Source organism: Macrobrachium rosenbergii, chromosome 57 (genome assembly GCF_040412425.1).
Source record: "Macrobrachium rosenbergii isolate ZJJX-2024 chromosome 57, ASM4041242v1, whole genome shotgun sequence".
In the NCBI taxonomy this organism is placed as follows: domain Eukaryota; kingdom Metazoa; phylum Arthropoda; class Malacostraca; order Decapoda; family Palaemonidae; genus Macrobrachium; species Macrobrachium rosenbergii.
The window spans coordinates 16,571,086-16,595,997 of record NC_089797.1 but is presented as its reverse complement, the minus strand read 5'-3'; the positions used below and the strand labels follow the sequence as shown (position 1 = coordinate 16,595,997).

The 24,912-nt window shown below is 37.4% G+C and overlaps 1 protein-coding gene across 3 annotated transcripts in view; it reads left to right on the top strand.

Moving 5' to 3' along the window:
• Nucleotides 1–24,912, top strand: part of LOC136837129 (E3 ubiquitin-protein ligase RNF123-like) — a 104,819-nt gene that overhangs the window by 57,929 nt on the left and 21,978 nt on the right. For all 3 annotated transcript variants that reach the window (XM_067101738.1, XM_067101740.1, XM_067101739.1), the window contains exons 16-20: nt 2,014–2,181; nt 6,393–6,510; nt 12,577–12,739; nt 15,114–15,304; nt 18,953–19,092. In XM_067101738.1, the coding sequence (XP_066957839.1) occupies nt 2,014–2,181; nt 6,393–6,510; nt 12,577–12,739; nt 15,114–15,304; nt 18,953–19,092 (780 nt within the window). The remainder of the gene's footprint in view (nt 1–2,013; nt 2,182–6,392; nt 6,511–12,576; nt 12,740–15,113; nt 15,305–18,952; nt 19,093–24,912) is intronic.

Sequence of the window (24,912 nt, the reverse complement as noted above, 5' to 3'; positions counted from 1 at the left end):
TATACTGTATATATATTGCACATGTATTTCAGAATAGTCTATCACACTACTGGAAATCATTGTTAATGCAACATATAAAAACAGTTCCTTACATAAATTTTTAAAGTGACGGGGCCATGCATTGTTGTTTCATTGTGTGAGCACATACTGTGAAATTCTAACATCTATGGTTAAAAATGGGGTAATTGCTCTTATATGTATGTTACAGCTATGGTTGAAAATGGGGTAATTGCTCTTGTATTTATGCTACAGAAAAGGAAATCATTGTTAATCGAGTGTATAAAGTCAGTTCCATATGGGAATTATTTTTCTTTAGTATGTGATAGTGTTTTGCTTGTTTGTTTCATTGTGCAGTCATGTGCCCTGATATTCTAAGATTTGTGGTTAGAATAAGTGCTTTTGACTTAGCCTACCGCTTCCACATCCCATGAGTTTGAAACATCTTTGTTTACTCAATTAAATACCAATTGAAGACAGTGAGTCCAACTTGGTCTAAGATTTTTTGATCCATCACAACCACTTTGGGACCTTGCTGTGCTTCACATCATTCTCTCTCTCTCTCTCTCTCTCTCTCTCTCTCTCTCTCTCTCTCTCTCTCTCTCTCTCTCTCTCTCTCTCTCTCTCTCTCTCTCTCTCTCTCTCTATTGTCTCAATATAATAATGTAGTGTTTTCCATTGTGTGTGTGTGTTTATATTTATACATGTGCATTTTGTCAAAGTAAATTATGCACTTAGTATGTGCCATATTTTCAGCTTGTGTATTTGTGCTTGTGGGTACATACATTTATGCATGGCATTGACTCACCTTTCTATTTTTTGTTGTTAAATTTTTTATAAGAAAGAGAGAGAGAGAGAGAGAGAGAGAGAGAGAGAGAGAGAGAGAGAGAGAGAGAGAGAGAGAGAGAGAGAGAGAGAGAGAGAGAGCACAGTGTGCAGTTTTTGTAACTTATATTAAAATAGGAACACAAAGATGTTTTTGGCCTTTTTTTTTTATAGTGTATTGTACATGTGTTGTAAACAGTAGTATGTAGAACTACTGCCAGCTGTACTGTACAGTATTGTGTTGCAAGTATATTTAAGAAATGATCTATGCAGATGACAAGTGTTAACAGTGAATCAGAGGAATGAGTTATAAGAATATTTCAAAGACAAAAGAGTGAAAAAAAAGTAAGGGATTGAAAGTCGATGTAGTAAAAAAATTTTATTATGGGCCTACGGTGGCCACATGGATGCCTTGAAGCAGAGTAAATGGGGAAACGAGGAAAATGGAGCTTCATGATACAGTGGAATGTCAGGTCTTAGATTTAGAACATTTCTGTTACCTAGGGGCACACTGGACTGATGCAGAGTAGTGATAAAAAAGAATAGTAGCACCATGGCTGAAGTGAAAAGAGACTGCTATACTGCTGGGGCATAAGGTATCCCATTGGTAAACAGCAAAACTATGTAATGCATAAGGCTTGTACCAATCTTTGTAGCACTGACAAAGAAATTGGAGGAGATTCTGAAAAGGTGGGACTATAGAATACTAAGATTCATGGCCAGAGTGCATTTGCATTGTAAATGAGGAAGTAACAGAGAATTGATATCTGATGAGTGGAAAATATACTGAAACAATATATCAGGAGACTGAATTGGTTTGGATGTGTGATAAAAGGGGAGGACTAACAGTTAGTCAGAACTGTAGTAAAGCAGAAAATTGGAGACCATTTATATAGAATTACCTAGACCAAATAGAAGGTTAAGCAGAAAGTGCACAAGACTAAAAGCAGAAAAAATGTATTTTACGTATAATCCTGTAAAGAGGCACTGATATATAAATGTTAATGATAAATTTACATGATTGATTCTTTAAATCTTGTCAATTTACACTGTATACATTATACATGGGTTACAATATACTGATTAAGCATTTAGTTCTTGAGTTCTGTTATATACATTATGGTTTCCTGTGTTATTTTCCTTTATATTTGGAAAGAACCTGATGATTGTAATAGAATTTTCTCTTGGCAGAATCTACATCCATGTCTCCTGGGGGAGTTGCAGGGATCACGAATGGTGTTTATAGATAAATTGAAAGAACAAGCAAGACAACAGGCATGGGTAGTTGCTGCTGTGCACTCCCGTACAAAGCATATGCATTTAATATCGCTGATGAAAGTTATTCTAACAACACTGAAGGTAAGTGTGATAAACTTTGTTCCACATAACAACACAATGAATTTTTTTCTCACTACTTGTGCAGCTCACTGTCAGGCAATATTAAATCTCCAGTTCAAGAACAGATCCTTTTGGCAAGTCATATTAGAATAGAAATGGGGTTGAGTGGTTTGAGTAACCTTGATTTTCATATTTGATATAAAGTAGTTTTTGAGATTTGAGATACCAACCAGACTAATGGGCCACACCCAAAGGATGTGTTCCTTTCTGATAGGTGGAATTTGGAGCAAGATAAAGTTGTATTTGGGAAGAAATGAAAGTTAGCAGATGAAAAGCAGTGATAGAAAGTGATGCAGAAGATGACTAGAGGGATGTTGTAAGAACATATGAATTTTTCAAAACAAAATTTAATTTTTCTCTCAAAAAACAATTTTAATTAGTTTACTGTTAGTCATGAATTTTTCCCAGATGCTGCAGTATGTCTTAAAATAAAGATTGCTGTCAGTACTATTCATGGAATGGTGGAGTGGAAAGCCTTCAAGCAGCTCGCAGAGTCAAGTGCTCTTGCTGTCTTGATCCATGAACTTTGAGAAATAACAAGGTTGGGAAAAAGAAACTGTAATGGGTTTGTATACAAAAATGCTGTTTAAAAAATTGCATTTGTTCACAATGAACCCAGTACTTTGAGAGTAGTTTAAATTGAGATTTTAGGTGGCAAAGGTTAACTTAAAATCTTCCATTGGCATACTGAGATTTTTAGAATACTTTTAAAATCTCTGAGGGATTGATGTAATCATCAAAGCATGTCTTTAAATAGACACAGAGAGCTGTATTTAAGTAGGAAGACAAGGTGCTATATACCCATGATTTGTTGATGTAGAATCAGCTTAAAAACCCCATAAGATCATTGAATCATCGGAACCTGTGTCTTTCAGTTGCATACCAGGTTTTGTATTAGCTTTGGGAACCTTGACATCAACAAAAATAATTGTAGATGGTTCATATTCCAAATTATCCAAGTTACTGTGTCCATTTTTTCCACTTTCCACTTCAAACCTGCCTGGCAATGTTGCAGATTGGGAACCCTTGCTGCCTTGTGGTACTCTCAAGGCCAGCTGCTGTATCAGGAAACAGCACTTGTCCATAAAGTGATATGTATAGCCAAAAACCTCTGAGATTGTGCTTTATAGGATGTCATCTTAAAATGTAGAAATGGATTAGGTGATGAAGAATCTGTGAAATCAGGAAATAACGGTCCAAGTGTTACCTTAAGACCCCAAAATGGTCTGAACATGTGTTGCATTTAAGTGGTACAGGATTGTAAACTATGTTTAACACCTCCAGTTGCCTACCAAAAGTGTGACAGCATTAAATTTTATTTAGAAAATTATGGAAATCACATGATCCTGGATCTGGTGGGTAAAGAATACAGTTTGTGCTGCATTAGATGTGATGATAAAGATGAAGGAAGTAGGGACTACCCTTCCCACTTTTAGCAAAGGACCCTATTACTAGTTGAAACATCTGTGTCTTGCATCTTAGAGATACCAACTAATGAACTCGGTTTGGCACCTTCCACATTCCTGCCCTAAATGTATTGACTTTCTGATTGTGTTTAGAAAATCAGAGAAGTCACTAGAACTCTCATCATGTGGATACAGAATGCAATTTGTGCAGCTTTGCCATTGTTCAAAATTCCTCATGCTCTAAGAATAACTTTTATGAGCCAGAATTGGATGGAATTATGGTTCCTTGCCTCCTGTTGCACCCCTTTGGCAAGAAAGTTGCAGTTACATCCCATAGATGCCTTGATTTTCCTTAGAAAAAATGTTTTGATTGGCAATACTAAAGACAAGTGTGTCGAGCCAGCCCTGTGAGAGCTAAGTAAATTAGCTTAGTGGTCTGGTTAAACTACTTTAATGATGATGGTGATGATGATGCAGAACACCTCTTTGTCTTTGGTATGGAATAAAAACAACAAATGACAAAGGGCACATTGAGTTACTTCTGCCTATCTGTAACATTTTTTTGTTCTATTTCTGGTCATTGAGACCTTTTTTTGGGCGTCAAAAGCTGTTTAGAGACAATGTGCCTCCAGTGCTGAAAATTGCTACCTGGTCAGTTTCAAAGTTAACTCCTTAAAGAGCTCTTTAACCATGCTCCCAGGAAACAGGAAAGAGTTTAGATTATCAGAGACCCTAAGGTCTTGATGTCCAAGGGAGATGAGATGTTAGAGATGTCTGTGGTCTAGCACGTAGCCATATGATACACTTCCATCATGTGGTGTGTGATGACTTAGCCCCATCTGTAAGCAAAATATTAATGGCTCACTCCTAACACCCACTCCTGGCATCTGGACATAGCGAGGAACACCTTCATTGTCCCTGTCTTGGTTGGCATGATGGTGATTGGATGTATGGAGAGACAGAAACCATGTCTTGTTTCATTATTCATTCAGTACCTAAAGAGGGATTATGAATCTGTGAGGAACAGCCCAGGATTGCTGGTCCAGCAAGAAAAAAATCGAGGGGCAGTCATGGTCTTGTTATATCTTTTTGCTGGTTTCTTTGCCCACAGTCCAAAGCCTCTTGTCAACAACGATGCCTTAGATATCGGTGGCTTGTTACAGGTTGAATACATGATTAGTAGGGACATTTTGACTCTTGACAGGTTTCATGGGCACCATTGGGATGATAGAGGTCTTTGAGGCAATGGACTTCTTAGTCTAGAGTGGAGTCTTCAGCTTAAAGATTTAAAATTTAGCTGGCTTCCTGTCTCAGGTCACAGATGCTGTACCGATCTCCACCAACAATGGTTGTCTCCTCTTCTTCCTCAGTGATTGGGGGAAAGATGGCACGAGACGACAATTTCTTCGCTAAGAAACTTGACCATCCCTTGGTTGGAGACTCATGAAATTGACAAACATTCTTTTGAAGTGTTGTTTTCCCTCCTTTCACCTCACAGAATCATCAGGCTTTGTCCACTGTATGTTGGGGCTAAAGGGCAGTATTGTACTCTGGTCACTGCCCTTCCTAGAGTGAGAGGTCAAATGGTCATTTGGTTTTCTTATCCCTGGAGCTAGAGGGACTGTTACTAATCCCTTATGTGACACAGTCACATAAGGGATTAGCAGCAGTCACCATTCCTATTATGATTACTGTCTTCACAGTCCTGGTTACTCATTCAAGTATGGGAATGGTCACAGTTGGTAGGAGCAGTGGTGGGCATGCTCTTGATTTCATATGGTATTATGGCACCCACCTACCAGTAAGTGCACCTCTGCTGTGGGAGATGCAGGTTAAATGCATTGACCCCAAGAATCCCTTCTTATGAGACTGGGAATGACTGTCTTCCTGTACAGGAACTGGTGTTGGGAGAGGGTGACTGCAGTTAAAGCCTGGAAGCAGAATGTCTTCAAGCTGTGGTAGTGATACAGGTGTGGCAACATTCGGAGAGAAACTTTTACAATTGGTAAATCATTCAACACTAAAGTAGTCACTGTTGGGATCATGGTCACTAAATCGGGAGCTGTAAGAGACAGCAAAGCAGAGAGATTCATGTTGGTTGTTCTCCTAAGCAGTATCTGCATTATGTCGCAAACAAAAGCACTATCCTTAATACATGTCATGCTTTGGTCTTCATCAATCGCAGTCACATTGGCTGGACTAGTGCTTGCTGAAGCAAGTCAGATAGGCATGCTAGTCAGTGGACAATGGAGGAGTTGAGTTAACATGTGTACCATTGGGCAGGCTGTCAGTGGACAAGGCATGTGGTTTGCAGTCTTTGCAGGCAGTGGGCAGTGTGATGGGCAGTGTGACCAAAGAGCAGGAAGAATGCAAAACCCAGACTGAGACATCATCTGAGGACTGGCCCTACTTGTTAGTAATTAGCCAATGAAGAAAACGCCATTGTTGATCTAAAGACTAAAACTTTTAACCTGGAAGAGCAGATGATTTTTTTATCATTAGGGCTCTTTAGCTTTCTCCCATTATATTAGTCAGTTTTCAAACATGTATGTGCTTCTCTGGCATTATCTCATTTGTTGTCATCATTTTTTACTTTCTTCTAAAGTTGCATTGAAAAATTTTCCTTATTTAATTTACAGTTAGTGGGGGCCTTGCTTTTTTTAATGGTTGTGATGTACCATAATGAAAAATATGCTATCCTGGTGCTAGATTATGGTGTTTGGTACTAGCTATTTTATTGAAGTGTATTTTTTGATATTCTTACAGGATGCTTCGAAGGAAGGAGAACTTTTTGGATTTGTGCCTGATTTTTATGTGGAAAGCTTAACGGAAATGTGTTGTGCTCTACGTTCGTATTTCACTGAGCCACCAGAAAATGTTCCTGGTGAGTTTAATTTTTCTGTATTGCTAACTTTTTCTTTAAATGGAATAAAATGTATAAAGTAATATTTTCACAGTCAAAAGTTTCAGGAAGTAAAACTGGAAAGTAATGATAAACATTGTGTTTTTTAATTTACACTCTCTCTCTCTCTCTCTCTCTCTCTCTCTCTCTCTCTCTCTCTCTCTCTCTCTCTCTCTCTCTCTCTCTCTCTCTCTCTCTCTCTCTCTCTCTCTCTCTCTCTCTCTCTCTCTCTCTCTCTCTCTCTCTCTCTCTCTCTCTCTCTCTCTCTCTCTCTCTCTCTCTCCAGGAAATGAGGATACCAAAACAAGTAAAAATTTTAAACTCTTGAAAGATGAAAATTAAATGGACAGGAAAAAAAAATAGCTGTACTAACTTCTTAGAGAACAAAAGATGGTAAAAATTGGCAATTGGTTATTAGTAGAGAATTCCAAAGATTAGCAGTAGATAAAAATAAAAAAAAATGCAAGGGTTTCTTTGGTAGCAGATTACAGGTAGTCCCTGGTTATCGGCAATCTGGTTTTGTGGCGCTTTTCTAGCGACGGTAATAACTGGATTTTTGGCGATGATAATTGGGTTTACAGCGCTGTTATGTGCCAGTATCCGCTTATTGTCGCTGGTAACCAAAGATTGGTACTGATACACACCTAATAGAGGCACTCATAAGGCCCGAAAATCGTCTATTTCTGGTTATTGGCAATTTTCGGTTATCGTCACGCCGTTGGGAACAGAACCCTTGCCAATAACTGGGGACAGCCTGTATATGAGTATATGAAGGAATTTGTTGAGCTAATCCTTTTGTATATGTGAAATCTGAATGTATTAATGTAAATGACTGAAAAATTATCATTATATGAGCTTAGATATTCTTGTACAAGCCAACAAGTTGCCAACTAACACAGCAAGCTACTCTGTGTAAAAAACAGGTTTTGAAGTAGGGAAAACCTAATTATGGTAGTAGCTGTTGAGTCCTCAAGGAGTTACCCCCACGATGTGCCAGCACTCCATGGTGACTAGACCAGTATCAAAGAATCTTCTGGAAGCCTTTTGGTGGCAACTTCTAGCAAGGTGGGAGAGGTTAAGATACTAAGGAGAAGAGTCCTAGCACAGAATTCTGACGAAGCTGTCTCATCTGAGATTCTTGTTATAGTGGTCCCAAATTGCGTAGTAGCCACATCCAAGGGGAGCTTTTTCCTCACAAAAGGGAGGTGAAGTGTTGGCCTTTCCTTGGTGGAATTTTGCGAAACCGGGAGGACTGTGGCGAATGGTTTTAGTTCTGTCATTGCCTCCCGTTTCCTAGTTACTACATAATTCTGAAAGCTTGTCTTCACATGGTTAATCATTTTAAAAGTGAAGGGACAGATGGCGGGGGGTACTTGGTGAACAAGTTGGGTTTTATTCAGAATGGGAGTATAGATTCACCTTCCGTTGACTTGATAAAAGGCGTCATTTATAGCTTTCAGTGCTGTATTCCCACATAAGAGAACTGTTTCCTTTTGAGGTTTCTCCATGTCTGGCAAAGGTGTTATCAGATGCCATTCTCTATTAGGGAATGCTGCCGTGTCTCTAAACTCCACATGCACAACTTCAATCATGGTTTTTCTCTCATTAATTAGATACTTACCATCAGGGGAGAAGGTACACATTGAAGCGTCTCTCCAAGGATTATGTTTTGATCTAAAGCTTTGTAGTCCGAAGTGGCCATTTTGTTGGTTCCAGTTGGAATTCTAACCTTGGCCCTTGTTTGGTCAGAATTTGTTTCCACTCTCCTTTTTGGTTGCAGGATGCAGTACTTTTACACTTTGGAGAGTACACCAGTGACTTGATTTCTTTAATTTCCTGTTCAGAATCATGCAATATGTCCATTATATGTTGCCATTCTGTAGCAAGGGCATCATTTATATTATTCATAATTTCCTTGCAGAACTGATCAAATGCTGCAAACTGTATACACCATTTGGGGGAGCTTGTGTAATCTGACTGAGCATCCACAGCTGAACTGTAACTGCGTTTTACCCTGGGGGCAGAGGTCCTGGTGATTTACTACAGTAAACCCCACATATTCGCAGGGAATGCATATCCCCCCCTGTATCTAAAATCCGTGAATACTTAAAATTCCTCTAAAGACACTTCAACTGCCTAATTTGATAGTTCAGACACAAAAGAAACCTCTAAAAATGCCTATACCTGAGTATTTTAATAGTTTTATCACAAATAGTGAATTTAGTTATGAAAATGATATGAAAATACAATAATTAGTGAATATTTCTCAGTGAAAAATATCACGAATAGGCAAATTTTCCACAAATAATATGTATATATGTTCCATAGAGAAATCCGCGAATCGGCGAGTCCGTGAATTGTGAGAACACGAATACGGGTGGTTTACTGTATACCCCTCCGAACATGTAGTAATTTCAGTTGGGATTAAGTGAATCTGTGTATTCCTTTTGAGGGGAAGGATCCTGATCAGCTTCTGAAAAGTGTATTAGGGATTGAATTCCTTCTGAAAAGTTTCTCCCCTGGTTAACTGAAGGTTGTGTCCCTGATCCTTCTGGGTTTGGCAAGGTCATTTTGTTAGCAATATCAACTTCATTTGTAAGAAAATCACTTCCAAGAGGAACTTCCTCTATTTCCTCTGCAGGGTTAACCTGGGAGGTATTGGGGACTGATGTTACTGGGTTTTGGCACAAATATAGATCTTCTGAGAAGGGGCTAAATATTTTCTGCCGGAGTTCTGCCGGAAAGATATAATCTCCCCTTCCTCCCCCTTGCTGAACCCAGGACCCATTGTGATAGCTTAAAATGAGCTGTTTCATCCTTAAAACTTGCTGCAAGAGCACACTACAAATTTCACACATTTCTGGCGACCAAGCAAATTTGTCTTGTTTATTACAAGGACTATGCTCATGGCAGGTGGTATGGGCATTACCCACTGTTAAAAAGCAGACTGAGCAATTTACTTCAGAACATTTGAGCTGAGGATCCTGCATAACCGAGTTGTTATTAGAAAGTAATTAGTATAAGTTGTTTTTAATAAGGTTACACTTTTGTAAATTCCTGTATTGTTATCATATTACATCTTACAGGTTAATTTGATTTTTAGTGTGTAAATGTAATACCTTTTATTAAACCCTTTGAGGTTTCGGTTAATTTTGACACTGTATATGGCTGTATTACTTAAACTGTTAGTCCTTTTGCAATGGCTATGTGAATTTTTAATTCTAAATTGTCATGCCATTCAGGCAAATCTTCTATGAAATCTTCTATGAATTAATTTGTTTAACTAACCCAAGCTACTGTTTTATATGGCTTAGGTTAACCCTTCTAGTATAATCTATGTTAAGCTTAGCATAGAAGACTATAGAGTTTCTTGCTTAACCTATTCTAAGCTGCTTCTTTTTCTAGGTTTATTTAAAACCTAAGGATATGAGCTATAAAAAAATTAATCCTCTTATAATCTGTTTTCTGTTTTATGTAGCCGAGACTACCCTTTTGTCTGATACTCAGCCATGCTGTTTCTAAACTAACAGCAGGATATTCACTTAAAAAAGGCTATTGCCTGGTCTAGGTTTATATCAGTTGTAAGGGTATAGGCTACATAAGACCCTACCAGTGTTATTGATCGTAGAATACTGTTTGTTTTCTTTCTTAACCTAGTAGGGTATTACCTAATCCAGATTTTTTCTAGATCACACTTGAATGTATAGGCTATATAAAACCAGCTTCTTACTAACATGTAAACTTATAGTTAGGCTACTATTCTAACCAAGGTTGTTGTTTGTATCCAATCCTAGGTTATTTGGTCAGTTATATAAAATAGTAACTCAACAGTATGTAATCTTATAGCTAGGCTATCACTTACCAGTAATCTAGGATACTGCCTAATCCAGATTATTTAATTCACAACTAAGTTAGTAGCCTAACTATAAGGGTTATTAAAAACAATTGTCTTTACTAGGTTAAGAAAGAAAACAAACAGCCTTAAAGGTAGGCTACTGATATAAACCTCATCTTTACGTGTAGCCTTAAAGGTAGGCTACCATCTCATCTGGCACAGGTTAGCATTTTCATCTAGTCCTAGATTTCATGGTTACTCTAGGCTAATGATTTAGTCTAATAATGGGGTACAGTATTTTGTAAAAGTTTATCACTTAACCTAATTTAAGGTACTGCCTAGTCCTGGATTATTTTAGATCATGCTTAAGTATACAGGCTTTATAAAGGGAAAAATTCTGTAGCCTGTTTATCAAATCCTAGGGTCCTTGGTGCAAACTAGGCTGCTGCCTAGGATCATAAAAGAATGTCTTAAAAGGTTCTTACTTACCTTAATTTAGTTTACTACCTAATCCAGGTTATTTAAATCACCTTTAGGATATATAATCCAAGATTATAGGGTTCAAACACCATCTACTATAGTCTAAATTATTCACACTGAATTTGTTAGGCTACCATCTCCTGTAGGCTACCGCCTAGGCTATTGTAGACATCGTTATCTGAGAGGATTATCTAAATTAATAATAAATTGTGGAACATTTATTTAGTTAAAACTTCTAAATAGAATGATCAAAAATTCAAATTTTTGGGCCTTTTGCAAATAACAGAGATCATGAGAGAGCGCCGACCATGTGCTCAGAAAACAAAGTCCGGTTTCTGGCTTCCATGCACAAAATAAACACTTGTGCCACAGTTTAAACTAACAATTTTTAACTAGAGCTTAAAAGTAAGTACTTAACTTTCAAGTTTAGGTGTTTCCATGATTCTCACTGATTAAAAAATTTGGAATCAAAGCGATTTTGTGAGGAGCACTGAATTGTCGTGTGCACTAATTTGACTAGTAGAGGGTAATGAAGGCTGGTCTTTTGCCTGCCTTGGTCATAAACAAGATGGCAGACGCGCATGCACAATAGTCACTTCTTACAGTTTTTGACGTAGGAAAAACTGGATTCAGCTTCGCTGAAGGTAAGGGAAAATGCCCCCTTATCTTTGAGTCCATTATATTCTATCCCGTGTCATAGTGTTTTCAATACAACACAATACCTGGCTACAAGACCAGTCTAAAAGATATTTCTTTGATACTAGTCTAGTCTCCATGGAGCACTGGCACACCGTGAGGGGTAACTCCTTGAGGACGAAACAGGCGGCTACGCTATCAAAAAAGAGAAAATAGAAAAATAATTTCTAAATGATGTATTGAATAGCAGTTGAATAGGTTAAAAAATATTTACAAATATACCTTCACTAATACACCTATATGTAATCTGGTTTCTTCACTAATTTGACGGCAGTCACAAATTATCTGGGCCACAGGAAGTTTTTTTCATTACACAAGATCTGTTCACCTGTTTTTGCGCTGCCTCACTTGTTCTTGTTAAAGCACACTCAAGTTCACTCTTTGTTTCCAATTATGGGTCCAGTGAATCAAGGAAGTGTATAGTAATTAGTGCTGTGAAACTGACAGTGTATGTGTATGTGCAGACATGATCTATATCTAGACTGCAGTGCAGGCAGCTTACTGTATTACTCATTAAACCACTGGGCTATGATTCACACAAAGCAATTGTTAATATAGGTTAAAAAATTATTTTTTGTGGAAAGTGTCGGTCAAACATTACACAAAGTCAAATATTACATGATGATATATCATTTGTGATAAAATGATGATGTAGTGGTAATTATTCTTTCCAGTGGTAATTATTCTTTAGAAGTAATTCTTCTGTACCTCAGCTTTTTCACTAATCCAGGACTTCTCAGGTCATAATGGTGTTAGATTTGTGAAGGTCTACCTGTAATTAGCAAGTTATGAATATTGAAAACAAAGTTAAAATAGTAATGAATGAATCATTGCATAAACAATAAACTATTTTAAACTGGAAATTATTAAGTAAAGGAAAGTGTGCTTGAGTGGACTTTTGAGGTGGATGTAAGTCCATCCTGTGCAAGGTTTATTGGTGTGTGGTAAATATGATGTTTCAAGATATATACCAAGTTTTGGCTCTTGAGTGAAATATGTAATAGTGTAGTTTCACACAGCAAACATTATGTTTTCAGAGTGTCATAGTCTCCTGACAGAGGTGGGAGAATTCCTTGCCTTGCATTTCTGTGATCAACGAATTGTTTACGCAGACAGTAAAGACTCGCTCATTCAAGCCTTAGCTGGTTTTGTTTGTAACAAAATAACCCTCACTGCCTTAGAAAATATGCCGAGAGAGAGGTAAGGTTTTATTTTATTACAGTCCTAAAAATATATTTGCTAGTGCAATTTTTTTCGTGTACCAGTTATTGGTTGTCGTGGCTGACAGGATTTTGAAAGTTTGACAATTGAAGTAGGTGGTGGTTTTTTCATGGTATGTGAGAGGCACAATCCAGAAAAAAAAAATACTAGGATCTAGTTCATTACCTCTTGATTTGCCAGTCTGCTTCAGTAGAGGGACATATGGGATTTTCTATGTAAAGGATTTTCACTTTTTTGGATTTAAGTGTTGAAGCTTAAAAAATATCTCAGTATTATGTAATTTTGTTTGGGTATTGTGCCATGAATGAAGTTACTACTATTATTATTATTGAATAGTTTAACCAAACTGTGGAATAATATCTGTTGACTCGAATGGCTGACCAGAAGAACTTGTTTTAAAGCAACTATTGATAACTGGAATAAGAAAAGCAGAGAAGTAGGAAAGCTAAGTGGTTAAAGATGTTACAAGTGAAAGACTAGTAAAAAAATGGAAAGCAAAGAAGCTTGAGATGAGAACGTTTAGTGGTGCCTGCAGAATGTGACACTGGGTGGCACCTATGACTGAGAGTGGTTGAAGCACAGGAGGGAAACCTCTATAAAAAAATAAAGAAATAGGATATAGGAACTTATTTAACTTTTAATTATGGGATGTTTTTAGACATATAATCCATGGGTTTTCAGTGCAGCAAGCTATATCTGGTCTAGCTCTTTTCCCATTGAGAGTTTTTTTTTACCTGGTAACCTCTAAGAAAATTGAGTTAGTTTTGAGCCTTAACATCGTTCTATGTGAATAAGCAGATGGGTTATTTTATTATATACTTTACTGCTTCATTTTAGAAGAAAATGGTGTAGCAGAATGTACTTCGTGCAGTAATTGTTGACAGTAGAGTACATTCTGGTGCATTGTCCCAGACAGGAATGTTATTTATGCCGTAATTTCATATTTGAGTTTTATGAATTTTTAAAATAGAATTAACAGTTTTATGTACTGTATAACTTTTATATAAATTATTTTGAGTATTTTAAATTTTGTACATAGCATTTTAGGTTTTCACATTTAAAGCTAAATTGTATCACTATCCTTTCTTCATTTTCATTATAGCACCAGTGTTTGTGCATTGAGTCTGTATACCCTAAGTACATCCATTCTTCTTTACTGTCTCAGCTCAGGCTTGAAAACCTGGTCATGTGACTTTGGAATTTTTTCAGAGTAGCTTGTTAATTTCTTAATTTATTAGACATGAGAAAAAAACATTTTTCTCGGGGAACAGTGTTTACCGAATTAGGGCCTTTTATTCCCAGTTTTTCTACATGTTGTTAGCTGTTCACTCAGTCATTGGTACCCTTTTCTATGTTTGGGTATTCTTAAGTCAGTGATAGGCCAGGTTTTGGGATTAGTACATGAACAGCTGACCTTAGAACTCAGGCAGTTGTATTTTCCCACAAGATACTAGGCCACAGACATCAGTTTACTACTGTACTGGTCAAAAGGAGAGTATGCCAAGAAGAAGGGCATAGAAAGATTGGTAGCTGCATAGGCACTAGCAACAACAAACTATCAGTTAGACACCCTGAAGATCAAAAAAGTCTAATGCCTCTTTTTATACTCTAGAAAAGCATTGATGAGAGTCCAGTTATTAGAAATATTCAAGATACAGGTGTAACAGACAACAAGCCTACTAATAGACATAGTATTATTTTTGTTTAATGGCTCTTGTTTAATATATTTTTGTTTAATGGCTCTTGTTTAATAAATTTTATATATATTAAATATATTTAATATATTTTTTATGTCATTTTGAAGCTGGATACTTGTACAAAAATGGAAAACAACAACATTACAAATGTCAAAATGACTAGTTAAAGTTTGCCAGAATTTCAAGGGTTGATGCTTACTTGTAGGCACATTATGTCATCAGAATGTCAAGATATAGTAGCCAAACTAGATTCCTTTGGCATAAATGGGAACTAGAAATGTTCAGCACCAGCCACTGCGGGAAATTTTTCACATATAAGATAAGTTAGTTTTGGAACAAACTACTAGTAGTTGTGGACAGTACCGCCACAGAAGTTAGTTTTGGAACAAACTACCAGCAGAAGTTGTGGACAGCACCACTACAGGCCAGTTTAAGATTAAATCAGATGAAGTGATGGAGACACTCATGATTAATGTTCTTTAAGAGGTTTCCTGGGATTGAATAGTAGTATATGACCCAAATATTTCAGAATAAAGTTTATTTTAGCATATGTTCACTGCTGAAATTACCAAGCAAACAAATTCTAACATACAGACTTGTCTTTTAGTTATTGTAATAATCATTGGTGTGTATGCTAATCAGGTTTTATATTTCAGTCGAATACAGATGGTGCGTAATCTTCTGCAACCTTATGAAAATCGTGCTTGGGCACAAAACAATTGGATCCTGGTACGATTTTGGAAAGGCAATGGCTTTGGGTTCAGATACACCAAAAGTCCACACATGACGAATAAGTTTGGACCAAAGCCAGCTCATTCAGACAACCCAAATTTTACTCAAGTAACAGGTATTGTTCATAGAATTTTAAGCCATTTTTAATTTGATTCTCTTATGAATGTTTTGTGTCATGATCAGGGTTTTGTTGTACAATAAATGCTTAAATGCTCACATATCACAGTTGTTTGTTAAAAGAGACGCCAATCAGTGATTGTATTTGGCCTTATAATGGGTTTTGTTTTTTATTCTAAGGCTCTAGGTGTGCTACTGTTGAATGTTGTTCACTTTTTATAAACAAATTAATCATAGCTGAATAGGTATTCATCTGCTTTACAGTTTCATTTTTTGCCTTCATGACGGAGAATATCCAAGCAGTTGAGCCGATGTTTCAGAGATTTCCTCTGAAGATCAGTTCCTCTTCTTCAGCAGTATTTCTGTTGGCAGTACTTGTTGACATATAAGAGACATTGACATTATTATTACAGTATCTGTAAGAGGTCCCTTCTTAAAGCAGTAGTGTTGAAAGAGATTGCTACTGTGCATTTTTTCGATTTGCCTAATAACTTCTCATCGTAGAGTAAGTTAAAGATGAGTTGATCAAAATTCATTTTGTTTATTGCAGGGGTAAAGGACTTTTCAGGTACTGCAGTTCTGTCTTTACTAATTTTTAGCTACTACTAAATTACAGTGGAGAGTTAATACAAGGGGCAGAGGGGACAGTAGCTGCCTGAGATTTGGTGTTGTTGCTGGCTAGATCATTGATGGGTGGTACCTGAGATGGTATGGAGGCATTAGCTGGGTCTGAGTGGGAATGTGGGTTTTGTCACCTTGCCTGTTGGATTGGGCAACGTTTGTAAGTGGAGGGGAGTGTGCGAACATCATCTTTTTATTAAGTGGTGAACTGCAATCAACTTTGTAGAACACTCATATCAAGACTGAAGGAGCAGCTCAAGTTTTAAAAAGTGAAAGTTCTATAAGATTAGAAACAAATAAGATCTTGGTATCTACCACTGCAACCAACATCATCACTGACATCTTGAAGCTTTACTGCAGAGGGTATATGTATCTACAGTATTGCCAGGATTAAGTAACCCCAAAAACCATCATCTCAGAAAGCAAGAAATTTAATCTAGACATTGATAGTGCAGAGGGTAGAAAAAAATGTCTTGAATAGCAAAGTGGATGAGGAAAAAATAAAAATTATAATTATGTACAAGATAAAAGGGAAAAATTAAAATTGAAGAGCTACAAAATAGGGAAGCTCTACTTTGAGGGGCAAGTAAATGAGGAAAGTGCTCATGAAGTAGGCAGAAAGTGTCATATAAAGAGGTCAGAAGAACCTGTAAGAAGAAAAAATAATGAAGCTCCAAGACTATGAAGTTTGGTAAATACAGCTGGGGAACCAGTTATTGGAGACTTGACCAGGCAGTGCGAAACTGCCATAAAGGGGATGGGACCCAAAGGATGTATAAAAAGTGTGAGGAAATAAAGTTACTAGGACACTGTAGGAAACTGCGAAAGTTGTTGGAAAAAAGGTTAAAAAATGTAGAATTAACAATTATAAGTTTGTCTCTTTGCACAGGAAATTGACCACAAAAGTAATCTTTAAAGTTGGGTAAATGTTTGGACAAATACAGTACTGTGTAAAAAGGAATAAATTAATACCATGTATTTGTGGTTGTTGGCAGAGCAGCAAGACAAGCCATTATATGGACTTTATAAAGTCGGAGGGTACTTGCACAACTTACTGAAAATTTTTTTTAAATTTTGGTGTCAGTCAAGAATTAGCACTGATCCCTCTATTGTTCTGTGTGTTAGCATCTTTAAGGCAGGTCAGCAAGATTTATACTCTTTCTGGGAAAGTTGCGCATTATAAGAGCTAGAATTTTGTAAGTTTGGTAGTTGCAGCTGACTTGATATCAAGGATCCAAGCTGCAGGCAGTTAGGACTGTGACACAGCACCCTTGAGCATCCTTCTTCTAGCATCCATCAGTGGTAATCGGGAAACCTTTTCCTATGTCCGGTGAAGAAAATATGTCCTTACCTTTGGAAAACTAGAGATTCTGAAGGCGACACCTCCAGATAGTTTCTTTCTATGACCTGGCTCCAGAAACAAGTCTTGAGAACAGATTCTGTTTCTGGCCTAGGTAGATCATCCTCTGAGCCTATGAAAACAGGGTTATAACACCCCCTCCATCTTGCCTGTTTAGCAAGTGCTCTTGATTTTTGGATCATCTGACACCTATACAAATACAGTAGAAGCACTCTCCTGTATTCTTAAGGTCCTTGCTGTGACAAGTATCCCTTGAGATACCAGAGCCATGGTTCCTGACCACTCTCATTCTCCAAGTAATTTCATAGATTTTTCAGGTCATGATCACCATTATAGGGAGTTCAGAAGCTCAGTCGTTATGCTTACTGTGCTGTGAGCATGTGTATTGTGATGAAGTTTTGATGAAAAAGAATTTACTGTAATTTGATAAAAACAGATTTTTCATACAAACCCATAACTCATAATGGGAAGCAGATGATTGATGAGAACCTGGCTCTCTAAGTGGTGCATGCTCCATTCTACCACTGATCTTGTCTGTTAGAGCGACATATCTGAGAACATTTGAGGACCTTGAATATGGGTTTGGATGATTGATAGGTTTGTTTGAAATAATTTCATTGTATAAAAAAATTAGTATTTTTGTTTGACCCACATTCCTTCTTTCCCATCTCTGTGGTCCATTAGGAGAAGTGTTTTGAAACTAAATTAGAGTTTGCATGTAGCAAATACCAATTAGGAAACTGACTTTCACTAGAAATATTAACTTGTTAGTCTTGTACTATATTTCACAACAATCTGTGATTAACCCTTACAGGATGGGCTAAATATATATTAAGCACACCCCCAGACCAGGCAAACTTTAAGGTTGGCCCATTTAAGAAATAACACATCAGTGGAAAAAGGAAGATATGCAAATGCACATGGTGTACGAAAAAAATTCTAAAAATTTTTATGTACCTTCTACAGAAAGTTGAAAGTGACTATTTACAACTCTGTGCAGGGCCTCTTTTCCAAGATACTCGTAAAAATATGCTAATTTTACCAAGTTATATGTTTTTTTCTAATAATTTATTTTATTTTATTTTGTAAAGTTATAATTACAGCTCACATAATATTATAACAGATAAGAACTAAAATCGGCAACAAATTTTGAGTATATTTATTGTAAAATATTCACGACATTTACTGAGATGGGAAGATGCAGCACCCTTTTGTGAGGTATACATGTTTTTTCTAATATTTTTTTTTCACTGTACTTTGCAAAATTACAATTATAGCTGAACTAATATCATAAAAGATAAAAACCAAAACCAACAGTAATTCCTGGGTATATTTATGAACAAATGAATAAAAAGACACCTTGGAGTTATGGAGAGGCAGTACATCCCCGATGAAATCTCAAGGCACACTGATCTCCCTCTTCCTGTACTGAGGTACTACAGTTGCCATAAGTCATTTATGGCCCATTGAAGTGATATGAACATTTTTCCCCCTAAATTCATCCAAACCGTATGGCACACAATATTGATACACATAAGAGTTAGCCCGGCGTTCGCTCGAAACCTGTTATAGATCCTCCTATGATTGTGCCTGACCAGTAAGGGTTATTGATGCATTTGTAGTTGTGCCAAAGATCATAAATTACAAATTGAATTTATTTTGCAGCTCCTTGTCCATCACCAACTTTCCAGCAGCATGTTGTTGAAGTGCTGAAAGGATCATCAGAAGTTGCCACTGCATTTCTTAATTCCTTACTAATTCAGCTGAACTGGGCCTTCTCAGAGTTCATTGGAATGCTGCAAGAGGTACTATTGTTTCCCTGTTTAACCTGCATATGATGGATAGTGAATATTGCAAAAGGTTTAAGTGTAAATTGAGTATGCAAGCTATCACTCACTTATAGACATTCATACTGCAGTATTGTCTCAATACTGCATGCACATCTCTGCTTTTCTGCCATATTCTGTATTATTGTTTGTGATGTTTTTCAGTGATTGGTGATGATTTAAGTTTGCATTATCATATTGTGATTTGTTTGCTTCCCCACTCCTTAGTAACCATTGGTGTGGCAAGGTCAGTTTAAGGTAATGAGTCAATCTGCAGACTTCCTGATAATCTAGCATTCATCAGCACTTGTGCGTTGTTTTGTTTGATTAAACTCTTCTGTACAAAGAAAATGATTGAGTTTAATATTATTTCATAGCAAATTGAACATCAGAGAGGATCATCAGTACAATGATTTTCTCAGTATTATTTGGGTGTTATTTGATGAATATATTTTGCAGACAGATTTTCAAATTTTTGGACCTCTACAGTTTGTAAGTAAATAATGGAAAGCTTTTTAATCATTTGAGGGTACTATTTGGGTACGAGGGGGGTTGGTAACATTATTTGGCCAAGCTGAAACAGATTGATTTTATTGAGGTAAAAAATTTTAAATTATTGAAAAGAAAAAAGTATATATGATATACTGTTACATCATGTGAGACATATCTGATGGTGCTTTGACTGCTAAACACTAGTTAATTGTGAGGAAAAGTAAGGTGACAAAAGATATGAAAACAAAAATGAGTCCGTTTAGATGTGGAGAAATCAACAAGGATTGTAAAAAGGTTTCAGCATATATACGATAAAAAAGGGGAAGATGGAAACCACTGAAAGGTGACCTACAGAAAGCAGAATATTATAGATAGAACAGGACACATGGCAGTAGAATCAAGATACAGAAACTAAGGAGAAGAATGGATAGAGATGTATAGAAAGAAGAAAGAGAAAGCTGACGGACAGGTGGCAATTTTAGAAGGAGGACATTTTTGATGGACTGAAATTAATCTTATCATAGCAAAGGAGAGGAAAAAAAATGTTGACATATGAAACTGATAAAAAAAGTAGAAAAGCAGTAAAAGGAGTAAATGTACGAAAGATGGAGTAAATGCAGTGAATGATGGAGGCAGTGCTTTTTAAATGACTAAATGCAAGAAATGTAGATTAGACTGAGGGACCAGTTTAGAATGTTCCATCTGTAAGGAGAGTCATGGGTGAAGATTGAGAATGGCAAAGGAAGCAAACTGTATTTCCCCATTGGCAGAAAATATACAGAAAGAAAGGCAGAAGCATGAAAAGTCAACTGCTGGTAGAATAAAGGTAATGAAGAACGGTAAGTGAAGGAAAACCAACCTGAGTTTGTCATGGATTTACTGCAAAAAAGCCTTGACATGATACCACCTGCATGGCTAACAGAATTCCCATACTCATATGGTGCTGAGGAGAATACTGTCAGTGCCTCAGGATTACAGTCACAATTGAAAAACAATACGTACTTACCGGTTCTGAAATAAGGTTAGCATACATCAACATCAGGAAAGAAATGTTCCAAGGGGACTCCCTATCCCCACTACTGTTAACAGTAGTTGACAAGAGCACTACAGAAGATGAAAGATGGGTATCAGCTCAAAAAAGGAGGCAGCAGAATTAATGATTTGATGCTCATGGATGATTTTAAGCTGTTAGGGAAAGTTACCAAAGAAATAAACTAATAAATACAGATTGTAAGAATTGTATCAGGAGACAACAAGATAGAATTTGGCATAGAAAAGTGTGCCCTAGTCAAAATACAGAGAGGTAAAGTAACTAGTACTAAAGGGACACAACTGCTTAATGAAAATACCATCAAGGACATAAGCAAAGCAGGATACATACCTATGGATAATTGGAGAAACAATAAAACACCAAGAAATGAAGGACAGTATCAGGAAAGAATACATTCAGAGAATAAAGACTACTCAAGTCAGAACTCAGCTTTGGAAATATGGTGTACTCAAGTCGGAATTCAACTTTGGAAATACAGTGAAAGCCTTAAATACTTGGGCAGTGCCAGTAATCAGGCACAGTGCTGGAATAGTGGAGTGGAATAAGTCAGAGCTCCACAAGATAGGGTAAAAGACTAGAAAGATATGAACATGTATCAAGTATTGCACCCATGAACAAACATAGACAGGCTATACACACCAGAGAAAAGGAGGAAGAGGACTGCTCAGTAGAGATGGATTTTGTTGACACTGACAGCAGAGTGCTGGGACAGTACTTGACCAGAGAGGATGAAAGGCCAAGAGGTACATGAGACGGAAACCTGATTAAGGAGGATGAAGACCCTGAAGCTCATAAAGATACAACAAAAAAGAACAGAATAGAGGAGTGGAACAAGAAACTCATGCATGGACAATTCACAGGGCAAACTATAAGAATTGCCCAGCAGTGAAACATGGCAGTGGCCTCAGTGGGATTAAATCAAGAAAGAAACAGGAGGAATGGTAATAGCAGCAAAAGATACATCTGAAGTGTAATAGGAAGGAACCAGTATCTTGTCCAAGTGTATGAAATGTAGTGTAAAAGAAAAAGAAATCATCATCATCATTATCATCATCTCTAATTCCTGTTACAATGCCTTTCACTTTAAAATATTCTCTTCCTACTTCCTATTCTTCTGTTGGTGTCCTTTTCTTCTTTTTGAAGGCTGAAGATTAGTTGTCCCAGTTCCTCTGCTGCTTCTGCTGTCATTTCTGTCCTCCGGGTGTTTTGTTCCTCCTAGGAACATCTTTTGAGGTCTGATTCCAGTGAAAGTCTGTGTTGGAATGACTCCTTTTGTATGTGACGCCGGCTTTTGTTCTGGGTACCAGGATTGTTGACTCCATGTGAGAGCCAATTAAAAACAAGGTCATTTTGGTGGGGGCCAATGAAAAATAAATTGGCCCCACCAAACAGACCTTGTTTTTCATTGCGTTGCACACAAAAGGAGTCATTCCAACACAGACTCTCATTGGAATCAGACCTCAAGAGAAGTTCCTAGGAGGAACAAAATGCCAGGACCAAAACCCAAATGGCAGCGGAAGCAGCAGAGGAATTGGGACAACTAATCTTCAGCCTTCCAAATGAAGAAAAGGACACCATCAGAAGAATAGAAAAGGAGTATTTTAAACTGAACGGCATTGTAGCAGCAATTAACAAAACAGCAGCAACAACAACAACAACAATAATAATAATTAGTATACAAAAAAGGCAAAGTAACAAGGACTGAAGGGATAAAGCTACTAGACGGAAATAGCATCAAACACATAGATGAGACAGGATACAAATACCTGGGAATAATAGGAAAGGATATAAAACACCAAGAGATGAAGGACACTATCAGGAAAGAATATATGCAGAGACTTAAGGCGATACTCAAGTCAAAACTCAACGCCGGAAACATGATGAAAGCCATAAACACATGGGCAGCACCAGTAATCAGATAACACATGGGCAGTGCCAGTAATCAGATAACACATGGGCAGTACCAGTAATCAGATACAGCACAGAAGTGGACGAAGGCTGAACTCCGCAACATAGACCAGAAAACTATGAAACACATGACAATACACAAAGCACTACACCCTAGAGCAAATACAGACAGACTATACATAATATGAAAGGAAGGAGGGAGAGGGCTACTAAGCATAGAGGACTGCGTCAGCATCGAGAGCAGAGCACTGGGGCAATATCTGAAAACCAGTGAAGACGAGTGGCTAAGGGGTGCATGGGAAGAAGGACTGATAAAAGTAGACGAAGACCCAGAAATATACAGAAACAGGAGAATGAAAAACAGAACAGGGAATGGCACAACAAACCAATGCACAGACAGTACATGAGACAGACTAAAGAAGTGGAGAGTAATGAAACATGGCAATGGCTACAGAGGGGAGAGCTCAAGAAGGAAACAAGGAATGCTAACAGCGGCACAAGATCAGGCCCTAAGAACCAGATATGTTCCAAGAACAGTAGATGGAAATAACATCTTACCCATATGCAGGAAGTGCAATATGAAAGACAAGACCATAAACCACATAGCAAGCAAATTTCCTGTGCTTGCACAGAACTAGTACAAAAAGAGGCATGATTCAGTAGCAAAAGCCCTCCACTGGAGCCTGTGCAAGAAACACCAGTTAGCTTGCAGTAATAGGTGGTATGAACGCCAACCTGAGGGAGTGATAGAAAACGATCAGGCAAAGATCCTGTGGGACTATGGTATCAGAACAGATAGGGTGATACGTGCCAATAGACCGGACAAGACGTTGATTGACAAAATCAAGAAGGAAGTATCACTCATTGATGTTGCAATGCCATGGGACACCAGAGTAGATGAGAAAGAAAGAAAAAAATTTATAAGTATCAAGACCTGAAAATCAAAATAACAAGGATATGGGATATGGCAGTGGAAATTGTACCCATAATCATAGGAACACTAGGCACTATCCGAAGATCCATGAAAAGGATGGAATCTGGAAAAACTAGATGCCGAAGTACCTCCAGGACTCATGCAGAAGAGTGTGCTACTAAAAACAGCGCACATGGTGAGAAAAGTGATGCACCAAAAAATAATTATAATGAAACACCTTACCTGAATTACCTAATCACCTTGTAAGAGAACAGGTGGCTTTATCTGCAGAGTATTCATGCATTCAGGGCATCTTATTGCCCTTGGGAGTTATTGTGAGGAGCATCCACCTTCCTTGCCCTCATTACTGTTATAGCTCATGCAAAATCCTGATTAATTTTGAATGGACTTCTGCTGCTGCAGGTCTTATTGATAAAAGGTGCTTTTTCTTCAGCCAGGTACTATTTGCTTGTACTTTGTTGTGGGTCATCTGGATCTTGTTCATGTCAATTTCCATGCTGTTCCATGGAACAAAATACTGGGCTTCCAGGGCAACCTGGACAGTTGTATCGAGTGTCTTCTTTTTTTTAGGGTAACTTACATGGCACCATTTGTGTTTGCCTTAGTCAAGCATGACAAAGTGATGAGTGTATGTCAAACTGATTGTGGCACTGATTTTTTCCATGTACACTTCAAATATTGCTGCAGTGCCAATGTTATGTTCCTAAAAACTTGTTCTGTGGTGTCTAAAAACAATAGTATGGTCATTTAGCAATAACCTGAACATGAAATGGAAACCACGGTTTTTGAACCATGCTGTAAAAGGTTTCTGTTGGCTTCATTGGGCTGTATAAATTGATCGCTAAAGTCACACACCCCATTTTCTTGTTGCAGTGTTGAGTATGCAGAGGTTTGTGGTAAGACTCTTATTGCCAGAATGTTTTCATTTTTTCAGTGTTCCAGCATCATACTTCATACTCAAAACAGTAATATTCCACAGGCACCAAAATATTCTTCCTTGCAGAGCAGCGCTGTCCCTTTTCATCAACAGCAATTAGGGTGCCTTCTATCCCTCCTGATAACACCTATCTATATAGTGGATCATGTCCCCTAAGTACAGTACCAATTGTTGGTAGTAGTATACCCCCTTTATCAAGTAAACATTTCATCCTATTTACAGTACTCTTTTCCAACCTAGAAAGTTGCTTACTATCTTCATTATCACAAAGCAGTGTATCTTTTCTGTAATACATCTAAAATTCCATGAACATGCATTCTATTGTCTGTCTGAATGGCTCAAAACAAAGTCATTTGCACCAAATCTTGCTTATGTCTAAATCCCAGACATCCTTTCTACAACAACCAAATCTGTTAGAAACAGTTTTAAGGTATCATAACATGCAATTTATCACTATTTTAGGGAGCTTTCCTTCCA